Source organism: Chanos chanos, chromosome 4, assembly GCF_902362185.1.
Source record: "Chanos chanos chromosome 4, fChaCha1.1, whole genome shotgun sequence".
In the NCBI taxonomy this organism is placed as follows: domain Eukaryota; kingdom Metazoa; phylum Chordata; class Actinopteri; order Gonorynchiformes; family Chanidae; genus Chanos; species Chanos chanos.
The window spans coordinates 470,845-495,551 of NC_044498.1; the positions used below are offsets into that span (position 1 = coordinate 470,845).

The 24,707-nt window shown below is 49.2% G+C and overlaps 1 protein-coding gene across 1 annotated transcript in view; it reads left to right on the forward strand.

Annotated features, from left to right (window-relative positions):
• The first annotated feature begins 1,386 nt into the window (after window positions 1-1,386).
• prrc2c (proline-rich coiled-coil 2C) overlaps window positions 1,387-24,707 on the forward strand; it is a 36,906-nt gene continuing 13,585 nt past the window's right edge. Inside the window, 19 exon segments of the mRNA XM_030770330.1 lie at window positions 1,387-1,725; window positions 4,788-4,960; window positions 5,990-6,167; window positions 11,570-11,682; window positions 12,474-12,599; window positions 12,723-12,991; window positions 13,289-13,368; window positions 14,229-14,368; window positions 14,933-15,020; window positions 15,426-15,603; window positions 15,983-16,571; window positions 16,674-16,846; window positions 19,029-19,272; window positions 19,397-19,607; window positions 19,701-21,432; window positions 21,434-22,074; window positions 23,629-23,789; window positions 23,901-24,055; window positions 24,217-24,580. Of these exon segments, the coding sequence (XP_030626190.1) occupies window positions 4,846-4,960; window positions 5,990-6,167; window positions 11,570-11,682; window positions 12,474-12,599; window positions 12,723-12,991; window positions 13,289-13,368; window positions 14,229-14,368; window positions 14,933-15,020; window positions 15,426-15,603; window positions 15,983-16,571; window positions 16,674-16,846; window positions 19,029-19,272; window positions 19,397-19,607; window positions 19,701-21,432; window positions 21,434-22,074; window positions 23,629-23,789; window positions 23,901-24,055; window positions 24,217-24,580 (5,557 nt within the window). The 5' untranslated portion in view covers window positions 1,387-1,725; window positions 4,788-4,845.

Here is a 24,707-nt window from a genome sequence, read left to right on the forward strand (position 1 = left end):
TGATCTGGCTGTTATGTTTTGTTGTATGTGTAATCGCGGCACACTATTCACTGTAATTACGACGGTTTCGCGCATGCGCAACAAGTTGAGTTCATTTTGCCGTATTTCGCTATGTTAACGAAAGTGGAAAATAATACGTGGATCCACCCCGTGACTCGGATCCTCTCCAAAATCTCATGGGTCCTTCCTTGACCCACGCTACACCCTTCAACTAAGTTTCATGATAGCTTTTCCGTAAACCTGTTTACAATCGGACAAACCATCAGACCGCGCCGAGAACATAACCTCCTTGGCAGAGGTTAAAAAAGAAAACGCTTTAACCGCGGTTCAATAAAGAAACCGCGATCATGTCGAAAAATCGTGGTTAAACAATTATGAAATAATTGCAACAGGCCTACCATTCGTTCTCCTAAGAGAGCACCACTAACATTAAGACTGGGGATGTTGTCATCTTGGAACATTGGAACGTCTGGACGAACCTTTTTTTACACCATAGGGTGCCTAAAAGGTCTTGATATATTTTGATGGTTATTCTAAAATGCGTAGCAGTCATCAGATCTGCTCATTTCAATTCATTTGTCAGCACCTTGACACATATCAGCTTGCTGTAGCTTTGTCTAAACATGTAAATAGCTTGAAGGCTGTCCAGACCCGCCCAGGAAAAAGACTAAAAGATGAAAATGTTTGTTTCAGCTGCTCAGGGTTCCAGGTTTTGCGTCTATTACAAATGAGTTTACATTGCTAGCTCACTGGTATGCTCGCTACAAAGCATTTCCGTGTTGTCAAAGAGACAGGTAGCTTGCGGCAGGTAAAGTTTACCAGCAACCAAGTAGAGCTGTCGCCACGCGGTGGCAGTAGTCCCGTGGAGATGAATGAGGTGCAAGCAAGTTCACCATTAATACCATACTGTGTGGGTTACATCTCTAGATTAATTACAGCATGTTTCTGTTTTGCACATTCACATTATGTTTTCGCGCTTTGTGATTCTTTGGCTGAATATACTGCTGTCCCCCATGCCAACGCATGCAGCAGGAACACATTCTCTTAATATCCTTAGGCAAAAGATGTCTTTTATCCCATCAGCTGGCACTGTCATTACGTTCATCTACAATTAATTCTCATCAGTTTGGGATTTTTGTGAGCACTATAAGATGACTGCAAAAAAAATCACAAAACATTGCAGCAAAAATCAGAATATGTACGGTATTCGATACTGGGGATATGCTGCCTTGCGATGCCATCTGCTGGTGAAACTCAGAAAATGCTGCTTTAAAAGGTAGCTACGTCGTGGCGCTGTCGTCGTCCCGAACGTAATGACGTCAGATTCCCGTGGATTGGCGGTCTGCCATCTTTGATTGTGCTACAGGCCGCGGCGCGAGCAGGGCTCTCTCAACTGGACTAGACCTGTCTCACACGAGACAACTGAGAGAAAAGTAAATCGATTAACGGGACGAATATAAACCGATTTCCCGTTATTGTTTAAATTTATGCAGGTCACACAAAGAGAGAGAAGAGCTACCCAGAAAGCACAAGAAGCAAGAGGGCCTTGCTTTTATTAAGGAGGAGGTTGTAGGTTGCTAGCCAGTGTGCTAGCTAGACAGTGTGTGGAACTAGCCTAGCAAGCTTTTGTAATCCACACACACGCAAGGTAAAGTGGGCCGAAGTCATACGCTTAGACGATCAAAACAACCCTCTTGAAGTCAGAGAAGAGACCGGCGGGGACAGGTATGTCGAATAGCGAGGAATGGTCAGAATGATGATGCCAGTTAAAAGAGACATGCTTGTATCAGACATTAGCAAATTATGCAGCATGCTAACTAGCTACCACCGCCAGGAATTTGCTCACCATGGAAGGAGGAAAGCTTAGGCTAATGAATGTGTTAGCTAACTAGTACTGAGCGTTAATGGAAAGCGCTTTGAGCCGGGTTCTGAGGTGTGAACTGAGCGTAGTATGTGCGAAGACCGCAAGTGGTCTAAAAACTTTGATGAACATCCTATATAGGTTTCATCATGGTGTTAACTGTCAGAATACCCTCATGACAATCCAAGGCGCCATGCATATTTGCCGTGAGGATAAACTTGTAAATATGGGGTTCGGAGGCCATGTATTTGGGCCGCTTTGACCCACCCTCAATATCTTTTAAACCGGTTGAAGGAACCGAACCTATCGCTTTACGTATTTCATCGATGGTGCATAGGCGATATCGGTCAGTTCTGTCAGAGACGTGTGCGAGCCTTGCTCTTGGTAATGCCACAATGTCCTCTCAACATCATGACGAGGAATATGCGCAGCTGCATATGGACCACAAAGATCACCGAGCAAACCGGCAGGATGGCTAGTAAGAGGTTATTACTGTCTGAACGATCAGTCGGTCTATGATTTACTGCGGTCATTTGAATCGGCCTCTGATATACACATCATCAGTGTTTGCTAATGTCAAATAGCAGTGGGTATCTGTTTTAATACATTGCATTGGGCAGGGAGTGAATTCCTACTTAAGTACTCGTTATTGATTGTAAAATGCTGTGGTTGAACTTGATTCAAAAGTTATGTAATATTATGATTCAAACCTGAGCACGCGCCGATGCGGGGATATCAGATTGGTCATTGACATGTGTGTCACCTCAGTCACAGAAAATATTTTCTGTCTTTTGAAAACGTGTGTTTTCCACGTACAGATAGGACTGAGTTTGAAGGACTTCAAAAACTCTTCACTCCTGTTAGCATTAAGCTAGCGAAGTGTAACCGGTTACAGTGAGAGATCATTGAAGGTCTAGACATGCACGTCAGGAGGAGGAAAGAGATCACAAAAAGATTCACTCTCTTCCCCCTGAGGCGGCGCGAGTGGGAGAAACGGGACTAGATGACCATATTGCTTCCTTTCCTGTGTAAGTGTCAAGAAGGCAATATGAGAAACATTACTTGTTTGAAGGAAACATTTGGGAAAGATTTCAGCTTTACTAGCATTAATTTTGAGTATCTGTTTGTGGTTTCTGCATCATTTGAGAGCTGACTTGTTGCTGACGGAGTTGCTTTGGTCTGTCTGGTGAGGAGGTATTGATAATTCTGCATCCCAATGAGTCTCGTCTCAGTGCCAGGGGTGTTGGGTGCGCAGGGGCCCTTCTGATGGGATGCTTCATTTTGGATGCAGATGGTTGGGGGAAGGGGCACTGAAGGGACCCCCTTGAGTGCACACAGAGGTAAGGCAGTCTCTAATGACACCAGTTTGGGTCAGAGAACCCGTTTAAGCAGCCAGAGATCCAGAATGTCTGACATGAAATGGCTGTTGTCCGTGGAGGGAGAAAAATGAACTCTTAAGTTAATTTGATTGGCCACTTTCAGACGTGTGTGTCAGTCTGCGCTATTTGAATTTAACACTTCAGTGTTTTTAAAGCTTTGCGCTTCTTCACTGTGAGCAGGTGTAGTGGTCCCTCATCTTGAACCCAGACCAAAGCTGTAGGAATCAGAACCCTGTCTGAGGTTTTGCCTGATGTGCACTTCCTCAGTTGTAAGCGTGGTTGTTTTGGGCTGGTTTTGCTGAGGCAGGTTGTTTTAAGGAAGGTCTCTGGCTCTCGGCTGGGCTTCAGCGCACGCATAAAGATGTGGTGTCTGTGTGATCGGGCATCATTAGGGGACAGGCTCTTAGGTTTCCCCCCGTCACAGTGGACAGATCTCTCATCAGATAGTGAGCAGTGTGGGGTGCTCAGGAGCCAGGCTGCCTGAGTCTGAGAGAGCTGCACGCTGGTGTAAGTGGGGTTAAGAACATGATCCTCCTTCTGTCTGAGGGGAACAGAAGCCTGTGAAGGACTGAGCATTCACACAGCGCAGTGGAACCAGGCTAGCCCTCCATGTCCCTGCCTGACCCCAGGCCTCAGGGAGTTCACTGCTGTGTTTGGCCACTTTAAAACACCAGCAAGACTAAAGAAGCGCTTTTCATCTATGCTTTCTCCCTCAATCTCTTTCTGTTTGTGTGTGTGTGTGTGCGGGAAGTCACATACCAGTTTCTGCTCTGGAGAATTCTGGCTGGGGTTAGGACTAAGAGAATGTCTTCAGCTCTTTAAGGTTTCTGTTAATGAACAACCCACAGAGCACAGCTTTCACTTTCATTTCTCTTGCAGTCTGTGTTTTCCAAAAATTCAGCCCATTGCTCATCTGTTTGTGTAATGTAGAATTTGGCAGTATTGTTCTGTGAGCGTGTAAGTGCAATACAGTCTTCAGTGTCTTGAACACTGTTGCCTGTTTTGGGTTGTTGAGGTTCTTCCCGTTCCCTGTGTTTGGAACCATCTCATTAATAATGAATGTAAACTCATGGAGCTCAGGAGACTGAGGGCCGGTCCGGCCCAGGCCCACTGTCAGGCTGCTGGTGTCAGGGCCTGTCGCTATGGAGATGTGACATGCAGAGATACTGTGATTTTATAGCCGTGGAGTGACTCTGCAGAGAACATAAGCATAACACACACACACACACACAAGCATTACACAAACCTTCCTGACCCACTGAACTCTCTCTCTGCCTAGTTTAGCTATGTTACCTACACACACACTCACTCACACACACACACTCACACACACACACAGTGAATATCTTCCCAGCTTGTTCTCTTGCCTGAGCTCAAAGACCTTTGTCTTTGTGTTTTTCTGTCTGTCGCACTTTTTTGTCCCTGTTTGGCCTCACTCTGTAGCTATCTTTCTATTAGTCCCTCTCCTGCTTTAACTCTGTGTGTGTGTGTGTGTTTGGGTGTGTGTGTGTTTGGGGGTGTGTGGTTGTGTGGGTGTGTGTGTGCAGAGGAGGCTGGTTCTGAGGGGTGAGGACAGAGGACCAGACTCAATGAGTTTCCAGCGAAATGTCAGAGAAGTCAGGGCAGAGCACCAAGGCAAAGGACGGCAAAACCAAATATGCAACCCTTAGCCTCTTCAACACCTACAAAGGCAAATCCCTGGAGACCCAGAAAACTGCAGGTAAGACACACACACACACACACACACACACAGAGGAGTAAAACATCCTCAGCTAACCTGAGTCTGACATGAATGTCTGGTTTGCAGCTTGTTTTTATGGAGGATACTTAGAGTTTTCAGAAACATTTTGAAACAAGATGTGAGTTAATGTTACTTTGGCTAGTGTTACGACCCTCGGTCGTTAGTTCTTGTTCTTGTGTATGTTTCTGTTGTTTCGTTGTGTTCAGCCCAGAATGTGCCATGTATGCCAAAACAAGGTGTCACACATCACAGCAGATCCCAACAGACCTCAAGATGGTCTTTCTTCCTCATCTCACTGCATCCAATCTACAGTCAGTACAGTACAGCCCCGGGCACCTGTTCAGCTCTGCCTCAGCAAGTCACCTGAATGATACCGTCTGGGCACGGATTGATCTTCTCAGATGTTCTGACGCTTTGTTTCAGAGTGGGCAGATGAGTTTCCTCTCTGTCAAATGCCCCAACACACCGGACACATTAAAAAAAACACCTGAAAACTCAACCCTAATCTCACTTTACCAGTTAATAATTTAACCTTTTTTTTAAAAAAGAAAAAAAAGGCACTAAAACCGTTCGTAGTCCTTTGACTGGGTCTTGGCACTTTTGTGTGCTGGGCTGTTGATTTATACCGATATACCATGCTCCTTTTGAAGGTGCTTTGGAGAAAACATCTCTGTGAGGATCAAATGTAACGTATGCGAAACAAACAAATGTGAACCTTCACACAGGCGTCTGAGCAGTCTACAATCTCTGGCTTCGCTCTGAGTGTTCATCACAGCCTCAGGAAGAGAGGAGTGTGTGTGTGTACTTATTTTAAAGCAGGGCCTTGGATGTTCAGGGCTTTAAAAACAGAACAGCTTAACTGTGAAATAATTTGAAAATTTGGGCTTTTTAAAGGTAGGATCGATTAACTGTCTGTTAAATGGGAGTGACCTCTTGACCTCTCCATCTTTCCTTAAACGCTTTCTCACCTCCTCTCTCCCCCCATCCTGTTCTCTCTCTTTGGTGCAGTGGCTGCCAGACATGGGCTCCAGAGTTTGGGTAAAGTTGCAGTCAGTCGGCGCATGCCCCCTCCAGCCAACCTGCCCAGCCTGAAGGCCGAGAACAAAGGCAACGACCCTAACGTCAGCATTGTGCCCAAAGACGGCAGCGGCTGGGCATCACGCCAGGACCAGCCTGGAGACGAGCGGTAAGATGTCACTCACAATGGCTCCCCTTTTCCGCACCGTCTGGGTCTGGGAAGGATAAGGTTGTCAGACGGCCAGTGTCCTCAGTGTGTAGCACAGGAGAAGTCCTCACCTGAATTATACTATTAGTGTGTAACACAGGAGAAGTCCTCACCTGAATTATACTACTAGTTTGTAACACAGGAGAAGTCCTCACCTGAATTAGACCATACTGTTTAACACAGGAGAAGTCCTCACCTGAATTATACTATTAGTGTGTAACACAGGAGAAGTCCTCACCTGAATTAGACTATTAGTGTGTAACACAGGAGAAGTCCTCACCTGAATTAGACTATTAGTGTGTAACACAGGAGAAGTCCTCACCTGAATTAGACTATTAGTGTGTAACACAGGAGAAGTCCTCACCTGAATTATACTATTAGTGTGTAACACAGGAGAAGTCCTCACCTGAATTAGACTATTAGTGTGTAACACAGGAGAAGTCCTCACCTGAATTAGACCATTAGCAACACTGTAGGATTCTGACCTAGAAATGGCTTTTCACTGATTGGTCTGCACAGCTGAATCGTAAAGGGAGATTAGTCAAACTTATCATGAGAACTTTGAGTTGGTTTCTTTTAGACATCTGGGAATGATAGGTCGAGTATTGGAGAATGTAATCATTTAAACCTGTCAGAATACCTGAGTGTTTGCATTTCTCTTTATTCATTCAAAAGTTCATAGTGTCTTTTGTTGCCACAGGGCTAGGCTGGTGGAATTAATCTCAGTACAGATGGAATGACTCTAACAATACACCACATACAACAACAGTGCAAACACAAAGACATCACATAAGTGCAAAACGACAAAACACACAGTACACAACTCCACATGTCATACACACAGTACACAACTCCACATGTCATACACACAGTACACAACTCCACATGTCATACAATTATACCTGACTTTTGTGTATTTATCATCTGTATGGCTTTGGGAAAGAAGCTCCAGTTAAGGTGTTCTGTCTGCCTCTTAGTGACCTATACCCTCTGTCCTGCCTCTTAGTGACCTATACCCTCTGCCCTGCCTCTTAGTGACCTATACCCTCTGTCCTGCCTCTTAGTGACCTATACCCTCTGCCCTGCCTCTTAGTGACCTATACCCTCTGTCCTGCCTCTTAGTGACCTATACCCTCTGTCCTGCCTCTTAGTGACCTATACCCTCTGTCCTGCCTCTTAGTGACCTATACCCTCTGCCCTGCCTCTTAGTGACCTATACCCTCTGTCCTGCCTCTTAGTGACCTATACCCTCTGTCCTGCCTCTTAGTGACCTATACCCTCTGCCCTGCCTCTTAGTGACCTATACCCTCTGTCTGCCTCTTAGTGACCTATACCCTCTGTCCTGCCTCTTAGTGACCTATACCCTCTGCCCTGCCTCTTAGTGACCTATACCCTCTGCCCTGCCTCTTAGTGACCTATACCCTCTGTCCTGCCTCTTAGTGACCTATACCCTCTGCCCTGCCTCTTAGTGACCTATACCCTCTGCCCTGCCTCTTAGTGACCTATACCCTCTGCCCTGCCTCTTAGTGACCTATACCCTCTGCCCTGCCTCTTAGTGACCTATACCCTCCGTCTGCCTCTTAGTGACCTATACCCTCTGCCCTGCCTCTTAGTGACCTATACCCTCTGCCCTGCCTCTTAGTGACCTATACCCTCTGCCTGAGGGGAGACACTGAAAAAGATGGTGAGCAGGGTGGAGAGGGTCATTCATGACCTTGATTGCTGGTGAGATGGTGTGTTGTGTGTGTATGTGTCAAGTGTGGGCAGTCTGCAGCCTATGATCTTTGATGCTCTTGTGATAATTCTGTCTGTTTTCTTTATTGTGTGTTTAGATGTGTTTCTATACCAGACAGTAATGGAAAGTGACAGGATGCTCTGGATTATGGGCATGTAAAATTGGACCAGTAGACTCTGCCTGACTCTGTTTTTAGAGTTGTCTCAGGAAGCAGAGTCTCTGTTGGACTGATGGCTGGCGTTGAGGTCTCATTTCAGGTTATTGCTGATGTGTGTGCCAAGGAACTTGAAGGAGTCGGTTAATGAAATTGGCTGGCTGTTGGTGAGGATAGGTGCTTTTATTGATTGTTTTGTTCTGAAGTTGATGTTTATTTCAGTAACTGTTTTTTTCGTTCAGGACCAGGTCATTTTCCCTGCGCCAGCTGACTGAGTTCTCAGCCTCCAGCCTGTAGGCATGTTCCTTGTCTTTAGAGATCAGTCCTATGACTGTGGTGTCATCCGCATGTGTCCTGATGGAGTCTGATGTTGATCTAAAGTCATTAGTGAAGAGGGAGAAGAGCACCCCCGTGCCCTGTTCCACCCCCGCGCCCTGGGACACCCCCACGCTAGTGGTGAGGGGGTGGGACGTGACACCCCTGCGCTGGTGGTGAGAGGGTGGGACGTGATGTTGCTGAGTTTGACAACTTGGCTCCAGTCCTTCAAAAAATCCAGGATCCAGAGGCGCAGTGAGGTGTTAATGTTAATGTCCCAGAGTTCCCTGAACAGTTTGAGAGGGTTGATAGTATTAGAAGAAGAACAGTCTGAGAGGGTTGATAGTATTAGAAGCAGAACAGTCTGAGAGGGTTGATAGTATTAGAAGCAGAACAGTCTGAGAGGGTTGATAGTATTAGAAGCAGAACAGTTTGAGAGGGTTGATAGTATTAGAAGCAGAACAGTTTGAGAGGGTTGATAGTATTACAAGCAGAACAGTTTGAGAGGGTTGATAGTATTACAAGCAGAACTGAAATCGATGAACAGAACTCTTGCATAGGTATGTTTGGACTAGATGTTAGAGGATGAAGTGCAGTGCCAGGTTGACTGCATCATCTGTGGACCAGTTTGGACAATATGCAAACTCTACTGGGTCCATCGGGGGGATGTGACTGAAATGCCCTCATAGCCACTGATGTCAGGGCCACAGGCTTGTGGTCACTGAGGCCAGATTTTTTTTGCTGTTTTTGGGATGGGGATGATGGTGGAGTTTTTGAAGGGAGCTGGGACCTTCTGTTGGCTGGGGCTTAGTAAGGCTGGGGTTAGATGGTCTGGGCAGGGGCTTAGTGAGGCTGGGGTTAGATGGTCTGGGCAGGAGCTTAGTAAGGCTGGGGTTAGATGGTCTGGGCAGGGGCTTAGTAAGGCTGGGGTTAGATGGTCTGGGCAGGGGCTTAGTGAGGCTGGGGTTAGATGGTCTGGGCAGGAGCTTAGTAAGGCTGGGGTTAGATGGTCTGGGCAGGGGCTTAGTGAGGCTGGGGTTAGATGGTCTGGGCAGGGGCTTAGTAAGGCTGGGGTTAGATGGTCTGGGCAGGGGCTTAGTAAGGCTGGGGTTAGATGGTCTGGGCAGGGGCTTAGTTAGGCTGGGGTTAGATGGTCTGGGCAGGGGCTTAGTAAGGCTGGGGTTAGATGGTTTGGGCAGGGGCAGGGGCTTAGTGAGGCTGGGGTTAGATGGTCTGGGCAGGGGCTTAGTAAGGCTGGGGTTAGATGGTCTGGGCAGGGGCTTAGTGAGGCTGGGGTTAGATGGTCTGGGCAGGGGCTTAGTAAGGCTGGGGTTAGATGGTCTGGGCAGGGGCTTAGTGAGGCTGGGGTTAGATGGTCTGGGCAGGGGCTTAGTGAGGCTGGGGTTAGATGGTCTGGGCAGGGGCTTAGTAAGATCTAAAAGGTATGCAGATGTTCTCGCAAAAGTCTGTGTATGATGTCACTGTGTCTGTGTATTCGTCCAGGGTTTCACATGACTCACTAAAAATGCTCCTGTCATTCATAGCCTCTTAGTGCTTCAGCTGCGTCACTTGACCAGTTTTGACCGGTTCTGGTTTGGGGTTTGACCGTACCTCTGGGCTGTAGGTAGGAACCAGGTGTTCATTGCGTGGTTGGATGTTCCGGGGGGCGATCTTCGAAGAACGGTCGAATAGTTCCCAGTGAATATCGAATAGTTCCCAGTGAATATCGAATAGTATTTTCTCTTTAAATGCCCATCCCTAGTAATTAGAGTTCTTTAGATAAGTCAGTGTGGTTGAAATCTCCTGACGTCGTGATGTTGTAGTTCGGGGTGGTCTCGTTTCAAGTCAGAAACATGTTGCACTAGCTCATTAATGACCTGGTCGCTGGTCTCCATTACCTGTGTAGGTGGAGCGTAGACTCCTGTTAGGATCACTGACGTGAACAGTCTTGGGAGGTAGTTTAATTTAATGGATGTGTGTTCCAGGTGTGGGGTGAACAGCCCTTATGAAGAAGAGTGGAGTTGTTTCACCAGCAGTCTCTGATCATGAGGCATATTCCACCTCTGATGGATTTTTGGGTTAAGAGCCTCTGACCTGTCGGCCCGATACGTTGTGAAAGCAGGAGGGGACGCGGCCGAGTCTGGGATAGACTCATCCAGCCATGTCTCTGTTAGGCAGGTCGCAGAGCCGTTCTTAAAGTCCAGATTAGTTTTGATCAACAGCAGGGATTTGTCCGTCTTATTCCTGAGTGGTCAGACTGTTGTGAGCCACAGAGCTTTGAAAGGGCATCTCCTGTGTCTGGACAGGCTCCCTGATGGCGTGTCGCTGCCCTGTTTGTGCTGCCGGGTGCTTGTCATCGACTTTAAAAACAGCTTCTCCGGCCTTCAGCCTGTCAGGGTCCTGTACTCCTCCTCTGTCAGGGTCCTGCACTCCTCCTCTGTCAGGGTCCTGTACTCCTCCTCTGTCAGAGTCCTGTACTCCTCCTCTGTCAGGGTCCTGTACTCCTCCTCTGTCAGGGTCCTGTACTCCTCCTCTGTCAGGGTCCTGTACTCCTCCTCTGTCAGATGTTGGTGGTTGAGTCTGCGGCCCCATCAGAACACGTCACTGTTTTACACTGGCGGATAGACTGGTAACAGTAACAGCAACAAATGCGCGGGTGATAACAAGACACAAGTTGGATGTGAAACCGGCTAATGTGGAGTTAAAACAGAGGAAATGAATGAGGAGACTTGTTAGTTACCCCGTTTTAAACATGATCATCTTTCTCTTTTATGAACAATTTCCTTTCCTGGTGCTCCCTTTTCTCCTCTCTCCTGTCTTCTCTCCTCTCTCCTGTCTTTCCTGTCTTTTCACCTCTCTCCTGTCTTCTCTCCTGTCTTTTCTCCTGTCTTTTCACCTCTCTCATGTCTTCTCTCCTGTCTTCTCTCATGTCTTATCTCCTCTCTCCTGTCTTCTCTCCTCTCTCTTGTCTTCTCTCCTGTCTTTTCTCCTCTCTCTTCTCCTCTCTCCTGTCTTCTCTCCTCTCTCCTGTCTTCTCTCCTCTCTCCTGTCTTTTCTCCTCTCTCCTGTCTTTTCTCCTCTCTCCTGTCTTCTCTCTGCCACATGATGAAATTTTCCCTCTCTGTTTCTCTCTATATTCACTTCTCTGTTGTTTAACAGGCAGCAGGACACCCCTCCACCCCAGCCCAAACAGGCAGTTCCACAGGGTCCAGACTCTTCAGTGGGGGGCAGTCGCTCCTGGGCCAACAACAAACAGTCTGGGCAGTCAGATGGTAAGAGATCATTCACTGGAATGCACTGGAGTTAAATTCTCAGATGGTAAGAGATCATGCACTGGAGTTAAATTCTCAGATGGTAAGAGATCATTCACTGGAATGCACTGGAGTTAAATTCTCAGATGGTAAGAGATCATTCACTGGAATGCACTGGAGTTAAATTCTCAGATGGTAAGAGATCATTCACTGGAATGCACTGGAGTTAAATTCTCAGATGGTAAGAGATCATGCACTGGAATGCACTGGAGTTAAATTCTCAGATGGTAAGAGATCATGCACTGGAATGCACTGGAGTTAAATTCTCAGATGGTAAGAGATCATGCACTGGAATGCACTGGAGTTAAATTCTCAGATGGTAAGAGATCATGCACTGGAGTTAAATTCTCAGATGGTAAGAGATCATGCACTGGAATGCACTGGAGTTAAATTCTCAGATGGTAAGAGATCATTCACTGGAATGCACTGGAGTTAAATTCTCAGATGGTAAGAGATCATGCACTGGAATGCACTGGAGTTAAATTCTCAGATGGTAAGAGATCATGCACTGGAATGCACTGGAGTTAAATTCTCTGTTTCAGTCTGCGTACGCGTGTCTCTCTCTCTCTCGCATGCACACGCACACGTCATATCTACATGCACATACATGCCCATATCTTCACGCCCATACATTCGTGTCTATATTCTGAGCTATGTCACGAACCTTATGTGTGTATGAATGTGTGTGTGTGTGTGTGTAAATATATGTAGCAACATGCATATGTTTATGTGCCATGCTGTGTATGTTGTAGGGGCTCCACGGTTGAGCAGTCAGTTCCACCAGGAGTTTCCCAGTCTGCAGGCAGTGGGCGAGGCTGAGAAAGCAGGCGAGCAGGAGGATGAAGCGTACGGCCCGGGCCCCAGCCTAAGACCCCAGAGTAAGTCAGTCAGAGCCTCTGCCCACCCTGAAACAGGAGGCCTTTCCCTTCAACCTGTCAGTGGACTTTCACACCCCCTCTTAGAAAAGTGAAAATCATGTTTCTCTCTCTTTGATCTTTAAGATGTTGGGAGCTGGCGGGAAGGTGGGGGTCGGAATCTGAACATTGCCCCCAGCCCCTCAGAGATGGACAGTAAGGCCCCCGACGAGGGCGTGACCCTCCGAGGCACCCCCTCGCCCACCGCGGACTCAGACGAGGCGGCGAAGCCCCCCCCCGGTGAGGGCAGGCCGCCCGCTCCTGCCCCCCAGCACAAACTGAACGGCGGGCAGCAGAACCCTGCTGGGATTCCTCCCCAGTTCCACTCCCAGTTTAAGGGCATCATGCCACCCTATGTAAGTGACTGATCTGATCAGAAACATCCTCTGAGAAACTTAAGCTTGTATGTTTATGTCTTTTTCTGCAAAACAAGAGAAGATTTGCCATTTCTGTTCCTTCCACGTCACTAAGCTGACGTGACAGGCTTTGATGTTTGTTTCATGGGCTATACTGGTTGTAGAGAAATAGTTTAATCCCTAAATAAATCTCCCTTCTGATTACTTTCCCTTCCGTGTCATGCAGGCCGCTTTGGCCGTGTGGTCATAAGGGTGAGTCAGTCCACTCACGCTTTCACACTTTTTTCATGTTTCCAGATGTTCCATGGGTATCCTCGGATGTCGTTTACTCCCGTACAGGGAAACTTCAGGTACCCAGTGCAGCAAGATGGTGCAAAGTGAGTCTGATACACACATACAGATACAGTATACACATACAGAGATATATATATGTGTGTGTGTGTGTGTGTGTATGTATGTATGTGTATATATATGTGTGTGTGTGTATATATATGTGTGTGTGTGTGTGCATATATATATATATATATATATATATATACATACATACACACGCACACACACACACATATATATATACTCATACAAATATATACACACATACAGATGTATACAGATATGTACACATACAGATCTAAACGAACACATAGATACACAAACAGGTACACACATACACGTAGGCCCTGTTTGCACCTTGCATTAGATCTGGTTTTGGTGATCTGATTAGAAGCTCTAAAGATCGTCCGTTTACTCCTGGCTTCAGTATCCAATTCCACATGTCTCAAGTGACCACTCATGATTAGATCTCACTTCCCGGCTCTATATGCAAATAAACACGTACAACATTTCTGTTTGCAAAGACCAAATGCATTGTTGTTTTTGTCGGGTGTCGTATGAAATATGTGACGGCATGAAACCTGGAACATTTGCAAAGGAAATGCGTCAAATTCTGTAGACAGTTCCTAATGTAAATTAATGTAAAACTTACACACACATACATTTTGTATATACTAATGTATCTGTATACTTTATAAAAAGTATACACACACATACAGACACACGCACATACAGACACACGCACATACAGACACACGCACATACAGACACACGCACATGCAGACACACGCACATGCAGACACACGCACATGCAGACACATATACATACAAAAGCCTGGCCCAGAGACATGTCATTGTTAGTGAGCATTGTTAATGTCTGCACTTTTGACGCCATGTCCCGTAGGACTTCACGGTCAGCAGGAAGACCCTCTCAGGGCCCCCCCCAGTCCTGGCTCCAGGACCCTGACAGGCCGTCTATCATCAGTGCCACCGAGCTGAAGGAACTGGACAATCTGGACACGGAGGCAGACGAGGGCTGGGCAGGTCAGTGAGCGAGACAGGACAGGTCTGTGAGCGAGACAGGACAGGTCAGTGAGGGAGACAGGACTGGTCTGTGAGAGAGACAGGGCGAGATGGGACAGTGAGGGAGACAGGTCTGGTCAGTGAGGGAGACAGGACAGGTCTGTGAGAGAGACAGGGCAAGATGGGACAGTGAGGGAGACAGGTCTGGTCAGTAAGAGAGAGGGGGGTTCAGTGAGAGAGACAGGGTGGATTTGTGAGGGCGACAGGGTGAGGTGGGACAGTGAGGGGAGACATGGAAGGGCAGAGCTTTCTGCAGGCCTTATTTGAGAACCATACTCAATGAACCTGAACCGTTCTCTAAGACTTGGACATATAACAGTGTGTAGCGACATGTGACAGTCACTACCAATAGTATTTAGTGTTGTCAGTGAGTGAAGTAAAATCATTGTAAAATGTCTCTTATTCCGTTGTTGTCATATGATAGCTGTACCATGAACACTGATTCTGATAAACTGGCCATAATTCTGTTATCATGGGATATGATGTGAGTGGATCTGGTCATTGTTTGTATCCTGTGTTTAACAGGAGCCCAGATGGAGGTGGACTATACGGAGAAACTAAACTTCAGTGATGATGAGGAAAACCAAGCTGCTAAGGAAAAAGGAGACAACTGGTGAGCAGTGGTCTTTTGTTTTGGTTTTTTTATGTCTTACCTGTAGCCCTGACCCCTGCAGGCCAGTGTGTCCTCTCACATGACGTTACTGTTTTAAGTGCTCAGGTGCTCCCACCCTAACACAGTTTTGGGTTTGAGACCCCAGTTCTGCCTCAGGGCTGGGCAGCTGCACAGCTGTAAGCAAATCCAGGGAAACAGTAAGAGCTTCCAAACACAGTGTGTTCCCATGGAGATGCCTGTACCCTGGCAGGTGACAGGGGGCTTTACGTGTGTTGGAGGATGTGAGTCCTCACACTGCCACAGGGGTCAAACAGTGGCGAGGATTGCCAGGAGTACAGGGAATCAGACATTGCCAAAGTAGAGCAGAAAACAGGGTGCAAAATGCACTGTCTCTGTGACACACAGGGAGTGGATGGCTAAGGTGGAGCACATGCGATCTCGAAACACTGATGCCCAGGAGGGCTGGAAAGACGGGACGGAGGATCGAAGCGACCGCAAGGGATCATGGGTCGACAGCGGAGACCCCAGAGACCCGGCCTCCACCAGTACAGCCCAGTACACCAAAACTGGACAAGACTATCCGGTACTGTAAGCCTCTCATTTCAAACTCCACCAAACTCCCAACTGTGTGCCTGTGTGTGTGTGTGTGTGTGTGTGTGTGTGCACCTCTGTGTGTGTGTGTGTGTGTGTGTTGGACTGATATTATTATCATATTATTATGATGATGTTATTGCTTTTTCCAGATGATCGCAGGGTGCATTCATTAGTCATCATGTGTGTTGCATAATTTTTTTTTAACTCTTGTTATGTTGCATCGTTTATCTAATACTGTGTGCATCTTGAGTGTTGCAGGTGACCAGTGTAATTGAGAGATGTTGTGTTCATCACTCTGTGGGTTTGACTGTAGTTGAAGAGCAGTGGAAAGCAGTGAATGTTACATTTTTTTCTTTTTAAAATCTCAGGGTCAGACATCAGGGCGATCGGTGGGAAGTGGAACCTCTCGTGTGGCTAAGCCACCCCCCACAGCTCCCCCTGCAGGTGAGGAGGACTCTGAGGCATGGAGGCAGAAACGGAAGAAGCAGTCGGAGCTGTCGGAAGCGGTGGAGCGTGCTCGTAGGCGGCGGGAGGAGGAGGAGAGGCGGATGGAGGAGCAGAGACTCGCTGCTTGTGCTGAGAAACTGAAACGTCTCAATGAGAAAACGCGCCCTGCCATTACCACGGAAACCTCCAAGTCAGTAACCACCGCCCATGGAGAGCACACTGAAGGTACAGACAGCCTGTCGGCCCTGCCTGCCGAAACTCCGCATCCTCAGCCGGCCGCCCCGGTACAACAACCCCTCCCACCCATGTCTGTGGTGACCCACGATAGGCCAGAGCCCAGCGTGGAGGAGGAGCCAAGGTTTTTACCTCGACAGCCTAGTCCCCCTACTGTGCACAGGACTGTTCCAGAAACACAGGGCGGAGAGGGGGAGGGCACAGTGACAGAGGAAGTACAAGGTCAGATGGAGCGGCAACCAATCAGAGACTACTTCAGCCCAGAGGAGTGTCGGGGTAAGGAGAGATCATGCAGGGTTTAGGGGGGGGGCATCACTGTGCCTTTTTGCCTCAGACCAAAAACATGAGTTGTTGTTGTTGTTGTTGTTGTTTTCCCAGCAGAGGAGCCCCAGCTTGCTCTCTCCAGGCTGGATCCATCCGGCGGCGATGACACGGCAGTGCCTCAGCTGGACACGGAGGGAGAGACTGGAGCTACCCTTCGCCCAGCGATTTCGTCTGGGTACTCTAAACAGTTCCAGAAATCACTACCCCCACGGTTCCTCAGACAGCAGGTACTGTCTCCACAGGTCCAGTCGGAGTACTGGGTTCACACAGTGTGTATGACATGAGTGAAGTGTAATCTGTAAACAAGGCTTTAACTGTTATAAACGTGACTGTGTACAGTGACTGTTATAAACGTGACTGTGTACAGTGACTGTTATAAACGTGACTGTGTACAGTGACTGTTATAAATGTGACTGTTATAAATGTGACTATTATAAAGGTCTCTGTTATAAATGTGACTGTTATAAACGTGACTGTGTACAGTGACTGTTGTAAAGGGGACTGTTATGAAGGTGATGGTTATAAAGGGGACTGTTATGAAGGTGATGGTTATAAAGGTTATGGTTATAAAGGGGACTGTTATGAAGGTGATGGTTATAAAGGGGACTGTTATGAAGGTGATGGTTATAAAGGAGACTGTTGTAGAGGTGATGTTATTAAGAGGACTGTTATGAAGGTGATGGTTATAAAGGGGACGTTATAAAGGGGACTGTTATGAAGGTGATGGTTATAAAGGAGACTGTTATGAAGGTGATGGTTATAAAGGGGACTGTTATGAAGGTGATGGTTATAAAGGGGACTGTTATGAAGGTGATGGTTATAAAGGGGACTGTTATGAAGGTGATGGTTATAAAGGGGACGTTATAAAGGGGACTGTTATGAAGGTGATGGTTATAAAGGAGACTGTTATGAAGGTGATGGTTATTAAGAGGACTGTTATGAAGGTGATGGTTATAAAGGTGACTGTTATGAAGGTGATGGTTATGAAGGTTATGGTTATAAAGGGGACTGTTATGAAGGCGATGGTTATAAAGGGGGCTGTTATGAAGGTGATGGTTATAAAGGGGGCTGTTATGAAGGCGATGGTTATAAAGGGGACTGTTATGAAGGTGATGGTTATAAAGGGGGCTGTTATGAAGGCGATGGTTATAAAGGGGACTGTTATGAAGGTGATGGTTATAAAGGGGACTGTTATGAAGGTGATGGTTATAAAGGGGATGGTTATGAAGGTGATGGTTATAAAGGGGACTGTTATGAAGGTGATGGTTATAAAGGAGACTGTTGTAAAGGTGATGGTTATAAAGGGGACGGTTATGAAGGTGATGGTTATAAAGGGGATGGTTATGAAGGTGATGGTTATAAAGGGGACTGTTATGAAGGTGATGGTTATAAAGGAGACTGTTATGAAGGTGATGGTTATAAAGGAGACTGTTGTAAAGGTGATGGTTATAAAGGGGACGGTTATGAAGGTGCTGGTTATAAAGGGGACTGTTATGAAGGTGATGGTTATAAAGGAGACTGTTATGAAGGTGATGGTTATAAAGGGGACTGTTATGAAGGTGATGGTTATAAAGGGGACTGTTATGAAGGTGATGGTTATAAAGGAGACTGTTATGAAGGTGATGGTTATAAAGGAGACTGTTGTAAAGGTGATGGTTATGAAGGGGACGGTTATGAAGGGGACTGTTATGAAGGTGATGGTTATAAAGGGGACGGTTATGAAGGTGACGGTTATAAAGGAGACTGTTATGAAGGTGATGGTTATAAAGGGGGCTGTTATGAAGGTGATGGTTATAAAGGGGACTGTTATGAAGGTGATGGTTATAAAGGGGACTGTTATGAAGGTGATGGTTATAAAGGGGGCTGTTATGAAGGTGATGGTTATGAAGGTTATGGTTATAAAGGGGACTGTTATGAAGGTGACGGTTATAAAGGGGGCTGTTATGAAGGTGATGGTTATAAAGGGGGCTGTTATGAAGGCGATGGTTATAAAGGGGACTGTTATGAAGGGGACGGTTATGAAGGTGATGGTTATAAAGGGGACTGTTATGAAGGTGATGGTTATGAAGGGGACGGTTATGAAGGGGACGGTTATGAAGGGGACGGTTATAAAGGGGACTGTTATGAAGGGGACTGTTATGAAGGTGATGGTTATGAATGGGACGGTTATGAAGGTTATGGTTATAAAGGGGACTGTTATGAAGGTGATGGTTATGAAGGTGACGGTTCTGAAGGGGACTGTTATGAAGGTGACGGTTATGAAGGTGACGGTTATGAAGGGGACGGTTATGAAGGGGACGGTTATGAAGGTGACGGTTATGAAGGTGACGGTTATGAAGGGGACGGTTATGAAGGGGACGGTTCTGAAGGTGACTGTTGTAAAGGGGACTGTTAACATCCATCCCTCAGGAGCAGTTAAAGCAGCAGCAGTGGCAGCAGCAGCAGCAGCAGCAGCAGAGTGGTGGTGGCCCAGTGTCTCCATCAGGGGGCAGTGTTCCCCCGCAGCACCGCTCCCTGTACCAGCCCCTTGGCCCTCATCATCAGCACTTGGCCTCTATGGGCTTTGACCCGCGCTGGCTGATGATGCAGTCATACATGGATCCACGTGTCATGTCAGCATGTCCTCCCATGGATATGTCAGCCATGCACCCAGGTAGGTCTCCCTCTCACTCTCTCTCCCTCTCTCTCTGTCTCACCTTTTCTTTTTTGCTTCAGAATCATTGGGTTATAGTGAGAGTGCACTAACAGATCGGGTTTGTCCGGTTCTGTCTCGGCAGGAAGGATGCCGGCGAAGCAGTTGGTTCGCAGAGAGGCCACAGACAACAGCAGCTCTGGTTCGGACTCGTTTGATCACCTGACCCGACCGGGACGAGACCACGGGATTCCGGGTGAACCTCGCATGGTCTGGGGGTCCGAGCCGTACCCCCAGACAGAACCCTTGCCGGCTGCCACTCCCCCTAAAGGACAGGACGAAGGAAAAGAACCGAGGTCTGAACTACGGTTTTACTTTCAGTAACACAGTGGCCCCTCTGAGTCACTATGAGCATGTCTTACAGACTGTGTGTTTTTGTCTCCTGTTAGACTGGACGGGGGTGTGGAGTTGGACCGTGGGCTTTCTGCTGTTTATTCTCAAGAGCACAGCTCCCTGGAGCCAAGGAGCAAGAGTGACTTTTTCAGGGACTCATCTGAGCCTCTGTCTGCCTTCAGCCACATACCAGAGGAGATGCCAGGTCTTCTCCAGACAGACCGGTCCACCTTTGAGCCAGAGGAAGCGAATTTGTCTGGGGGGGAGCAGGTGGAGCCACTGGGCCAGGCTGTGCTGAAGAGGAGCATATCTCAAGGATCCAGTCACTCTCTCAAACTGGAAGAGCCCAGGTTTGAGGGGGTTACCATAGCAACAAAGACACTAGATCTTCCCGATGCTGGAGAACGGCCGGACGACAAATCTCGGAAGGAGCCCTTCGGTCAGGGGTCGGGGGTCAACAGCAGGGCCACGCCACCCGCTGCCCCCGACAGCTTACACAAATCCGAGAAGCTGCCCCTCTCCGCGCCCAGCAAACAGAAACAGGACGTGCGCTGGGCTTCGCGAGGCTCCGGCTCCAACAGGAGAGAGGGGTCCGGCGGGGACAGGCCAGTTCGACGATCTGGGCCCATTAAGAAACCAGTGCTGCGCGATATGAAGGAAGAAAGGGAGCAGAGAAGAGAAAGAGAGGAGCGAGGGGAGCGAGGGGAACGTTCCAAAAAAGAGGGGGCCTCCGCCAGGGTCCCTCTGTCTGCTGCAGCCGCCGTGTCCGACGGGCAGAAAGCCTCCGGGGAGGGGAAGAGGGAGGCGATGCTGGAGCCGGAGGAAGGAGCTGCTAAACTGGGAGAGGCGTCGGCGACGCTCGGCAAGGCGACCGAAGTCTCCCAGGACGAGAAACCCGCCAAACCTTCGGCCAGCGAGAAACGTTCTGAACCCACTCTGCCGTCTCGCAAAGAGTCCAACTTGCCCCAACGGGCCTACCGGCGAGAGGAGAGAGAGCGGGACAGGGAGGCGGAGAGAGAGAAGGACTGGCCCGCCGATACCGGCACCAGAGGCCGGGGCCGAGGGGAGTACTACTCCCGCGGTCGGAGTTACAGGGGCAGCTACAGCGGGAGAGGGCGGGGCAGCCGCGGTCGCAGCCGCGGGGAGTATCCGTATCGGGAGTTGCGGTCGCGGTCGGACTTGCCTCTGAGCAGCGCCGGGGCGTCTGGGTACCGGTGCAGGGAGGAGAGCGAGACACGCAGCGAGAGCTCAGACTTTGAGGTGCTGCCTAAACGCCGGCGTAGACGGGGCTCTGACACAGACTCGGAGAGTGAGGGGCGTGAGTCAGCCAGCGACACCGGAGCATCTGACAGGGAGCCCAGTATCAAACCCAGCAGACCTCTGGCCCGCGAGCCACATGAGTCACGGTCCGGACCCAAACCCGGCTCCGCGTTTGGCGCCGCGCATCCGCCTGACAAAACTGGGTCTCGAGAGGAGGAGACGCGGCCAAAACCGGGCTTTCTGCCAAAGGGTGAGCCCACGCGGCGGGGGAGGGGGGGTCTGTATGGGCGGAGAGGAGGAGGCAGGGAGCGGGGCGGATCTAGATCTGTCCCTTTCCGACGGGCTGGCGTCAGGGAAAACTCCCAGTGGCCCTCCAAGCCCATGGAAACCTTCCGGCCGGAAGACGCCGAGACGTCCCGTTTTGACAACCCCCCCCCTGAACGGCGTCTGCCCAAATACGAGGCCAAGAAGTTTGGGGAGGGACCACAGAGCACCCGGGAGAGGCCCCGGAGACCCCGGCCTGCGCGGCCCCCCCCGGCAGGACAAACCCCCGCGCTTCCGGAGGCTAAAGGAGCGAGAAGCGGCTGTGATCGCCAGCGAAGCCGCGCCCAGCACGCCAGCACCCGTATCGGTATCACCGACGCTCTCCAAAGCTCCTGGCACGCTGGTCACGGCGCCCGAGGGCACCGCCACCGTTACCTCAGCCCCCGCAGCTGCTGCCGTCAGCCCTCCGGAACCTCCCGTCACGGAGGCGGCATCTGACGTGGGAGCCACCACTGTGGTTGCTGCTGGCAGCAAATCACCAGACTTATCCAATCAGAACTCCTCTGACCAGGCCAATGAAGAGTGGGAAACGGCCTCAGAGAGCAGCGATTTTAACGAACGCAGAGAACGTGAAGAGAGGAAGGGAGCGCAAGAGGAATCCGTCATGACGGCTGCACCTCCTTCTGCCACGCCCATCCAGAATACAGGGGCGCAGAGTAAAACCCCAACAGAGGGAGGACTGACCCCAAAACGTGAAGCCCCTACGGCGAAGAGGAGCTTCTCCAGTCAGAGGCCTATTGACAGACAGAACCGTCGTGGTAACAGCGGGCCCAAGTCAGGGCGGAGTTACGGAGCAGGGAAGAGTGAACGCAGGGGAGGATCAGGAGTTAAAGCTGGTCGCAGAGGGTGAGCATATAGTCCTGTTGGCAGCACTGGACTTACTGTCTGTCTCTCTGTGTGGACAGCATTAGGCTGTCTGTCTGTCTGTCTGTATGGACAATATTAGACTGTCTGTCTGTCTGTCTGTGTGGACAATATTAGACTGTCTGTCTGTGTGGACAATATTAGACTGTCTGTCTGTGTGGACAATATTAGACTGTCTGTCTGTATGGACAATATTAAACTGTCTGTCTCAGTAAACAGCCTCATCAGTATCTGAACTGGGAAGGAGAGTCTAGACAGACACTAGTTAGTTTTCATTTTGGTTGAAAGGCTGGTGCAGGAATCTTTAAGATGTTCTCAAATGTGAGTTTCTCAGGTTGTGTTAGTGTGGTGTGGGTTTGACAGAGCAGTATTTGTATGTTACCAGGAATCTCTCCTGATGTTCTGAATTATAATAGCACCTGTAAAATACCAAGTTAAACATTCGCAGTGATGTTTTTCAAAGGGCTCAAGCATAGTTCTGTGGGGCATGGCAGTTCTTGTCTTAAGTGTGTGTGTGTGTTTTAGCTCTGCTCTCCACATATAGCCATTAGACTGTCTGTCTGCCATTAGACTGTCTGTCATAAGACTGTCTGTCTCTGATAGTGTATTTAGAAACAGTCGGCCCTCCACTCTGGACCAGTGGCTCAGGCTGAAGTGAGGAGTGGGTTTGAGTGGAGAGTGTGTGTGGCTGAAGTGAGGAGTGAGTTTGAGTGGAAAGCGTGTGTGAGTTTGAGTGGAGAGTGTGTGTGTGGCTGAAGTGTGGAGTGAGTTTGATAGGAGAGTGTGTGTGAGTTTGAGTGGAGAGTGTGTGTGTGGCTGAAGTGTGGAGTGAGTTTGAGTGGAGAGTGTGTGTGAGTTTGAGTGGAGAGTGTGTGGGTGGCTGAAGTGTGGAGTGAGTTTGATAGGAGAGTGTGTGTGAGTTTGAGTGGAGAGTGTGTGTGTGGCTGAAGTGTGGAGTGAGTTTGAGTGGAGAGCGTGTGTGAGTTTGAGTGGAGAGCGTGTGTGAGTTTGAGTGGAGAGTGTGTGTGTGGCTGAAGTGTGGAGTGAGTTTGAGTGGAGAGCGTGTGTGAGTTTGAGTGGAGAGCGTGTGTGAGTTTGAGTGGAGAGTGTGTGTGGCTGAAGTGTGGAGTGAGTTTGAGTGGAGAGTGTGTGTGAGTTTGAGTGGAGAGTGTGTGGGTGGCTGAAGTGTGGAGTGAGTTTGATAGGAGAGTGTGTGTGAGTTTGAGTGGAGAGTGTGTGTGTGGCTGAAGTGTGGAGTGAGTTTGAGTGGAGAGCGTGTGTGAGTTTGAGTGGAGAGCGTGTGTGAGTTTGAGTGGAGAGTGTGTGTGTGGCTGAAGTGTGGAGTGAGTTTGAGTGGAGAGCGTGTGTGAGTTTGAGTGGAGAGCGTGTGTGAGTTGGAGTGGAGAGTGTGTGTGAGTTTGAGTGGAGAGTGTGGAGTGAGTTGGAGTGGAGAGTGTGTGTGAGTTTGAGTGGAGTGTGTGTGTGTAGTGCACAGGGCTGTCTTTCTTTCTGATGTTTCTTCTCTCGCTCTGAAAGGCCCGTGACTCAGTCTGCAGACGCCCCCCAGGCCGGGTCAGCCCCCAGGGCCGGCGCTAAAGACACAGGGAGCAGGCGGAAGGAGGAGACCAGACAGGCCGTGAAGAAGCCCAAAGAGAAGGAGAACGCTCTGTCTCAGTTTGATCTGAATAACTACGCCAGTGAGTGACTCCTCCCCTTTCTCCCCCTCTCTCTCCCGACGCGACGCGTGAAGAGGAGAAGGGCCCGACGAGTCGCCCGTCTCTCATCCTCTTTTTCTCTTGGTCCCGTAGGCGTGGTCATCATCGACGATCACCCCGAGGTCACGACGCTCGAGGACCCTCAGTCCAGCGCTAATGACGACGGCTTCACCGAGGTGGTTTCACGAAAGCAGCAGAAACGCCTGCAGGATGAGGAGAGGAGAAAGAAGGAGGAACAGACGGTACAGGTGAGTGGACGCTTCGCCTCCCACAGGACTGTCATGTGACCTGTCTGTGCAGGAACCCCTCTCTCTCTCACCCTCTCTCTCTTTTTTTTTCTTTTTTTTGGACAAGCCTGAATGAGGGTAGTGGTTTGTCACGAGTTGGTTTGTGTGTCTGCTGTCCACAGAACTGGAGTAAAAAGGGTTCGGGGGAGAAGGGCAGAGGAGGAGGAGGCTCCAAATTGCCTCCTCGATTTGCCAAGAAGCAGCAGCAGCAGGCGGCGTCTCTCCCGCCGCAGACAGCGTCTCAGCCGACACAGACGAGCGCCTCTCAGCCCACGCAGCCCCCACAGCTGGCCATGGCCGTCTCCCAGCACGGCCTCGCCGCCCCCGCTCACAGCACCAGCTCCGCACAGCCACTGGAGGGCGCCGTTCCCCTGCCCTCCAGCACCGTGGATTTCCCCACCAAGACCCCGACGCACAGCACCCTGGGCACAGAGCTGTGGGAGAACAAGGCCACTGGCTCCGCCAGCCTTCCCGACGTCAAGAAACGTGAGAACTGTGCACCTGTTCAGTTTTCAACTAAAGAAATGAGATGTTTTTTCAGTTAGAAACGAGACATCCAGCATCATTCTTTTAAACCAAGAAAACTAGGAGGTGACAGGGCATATGTAACATT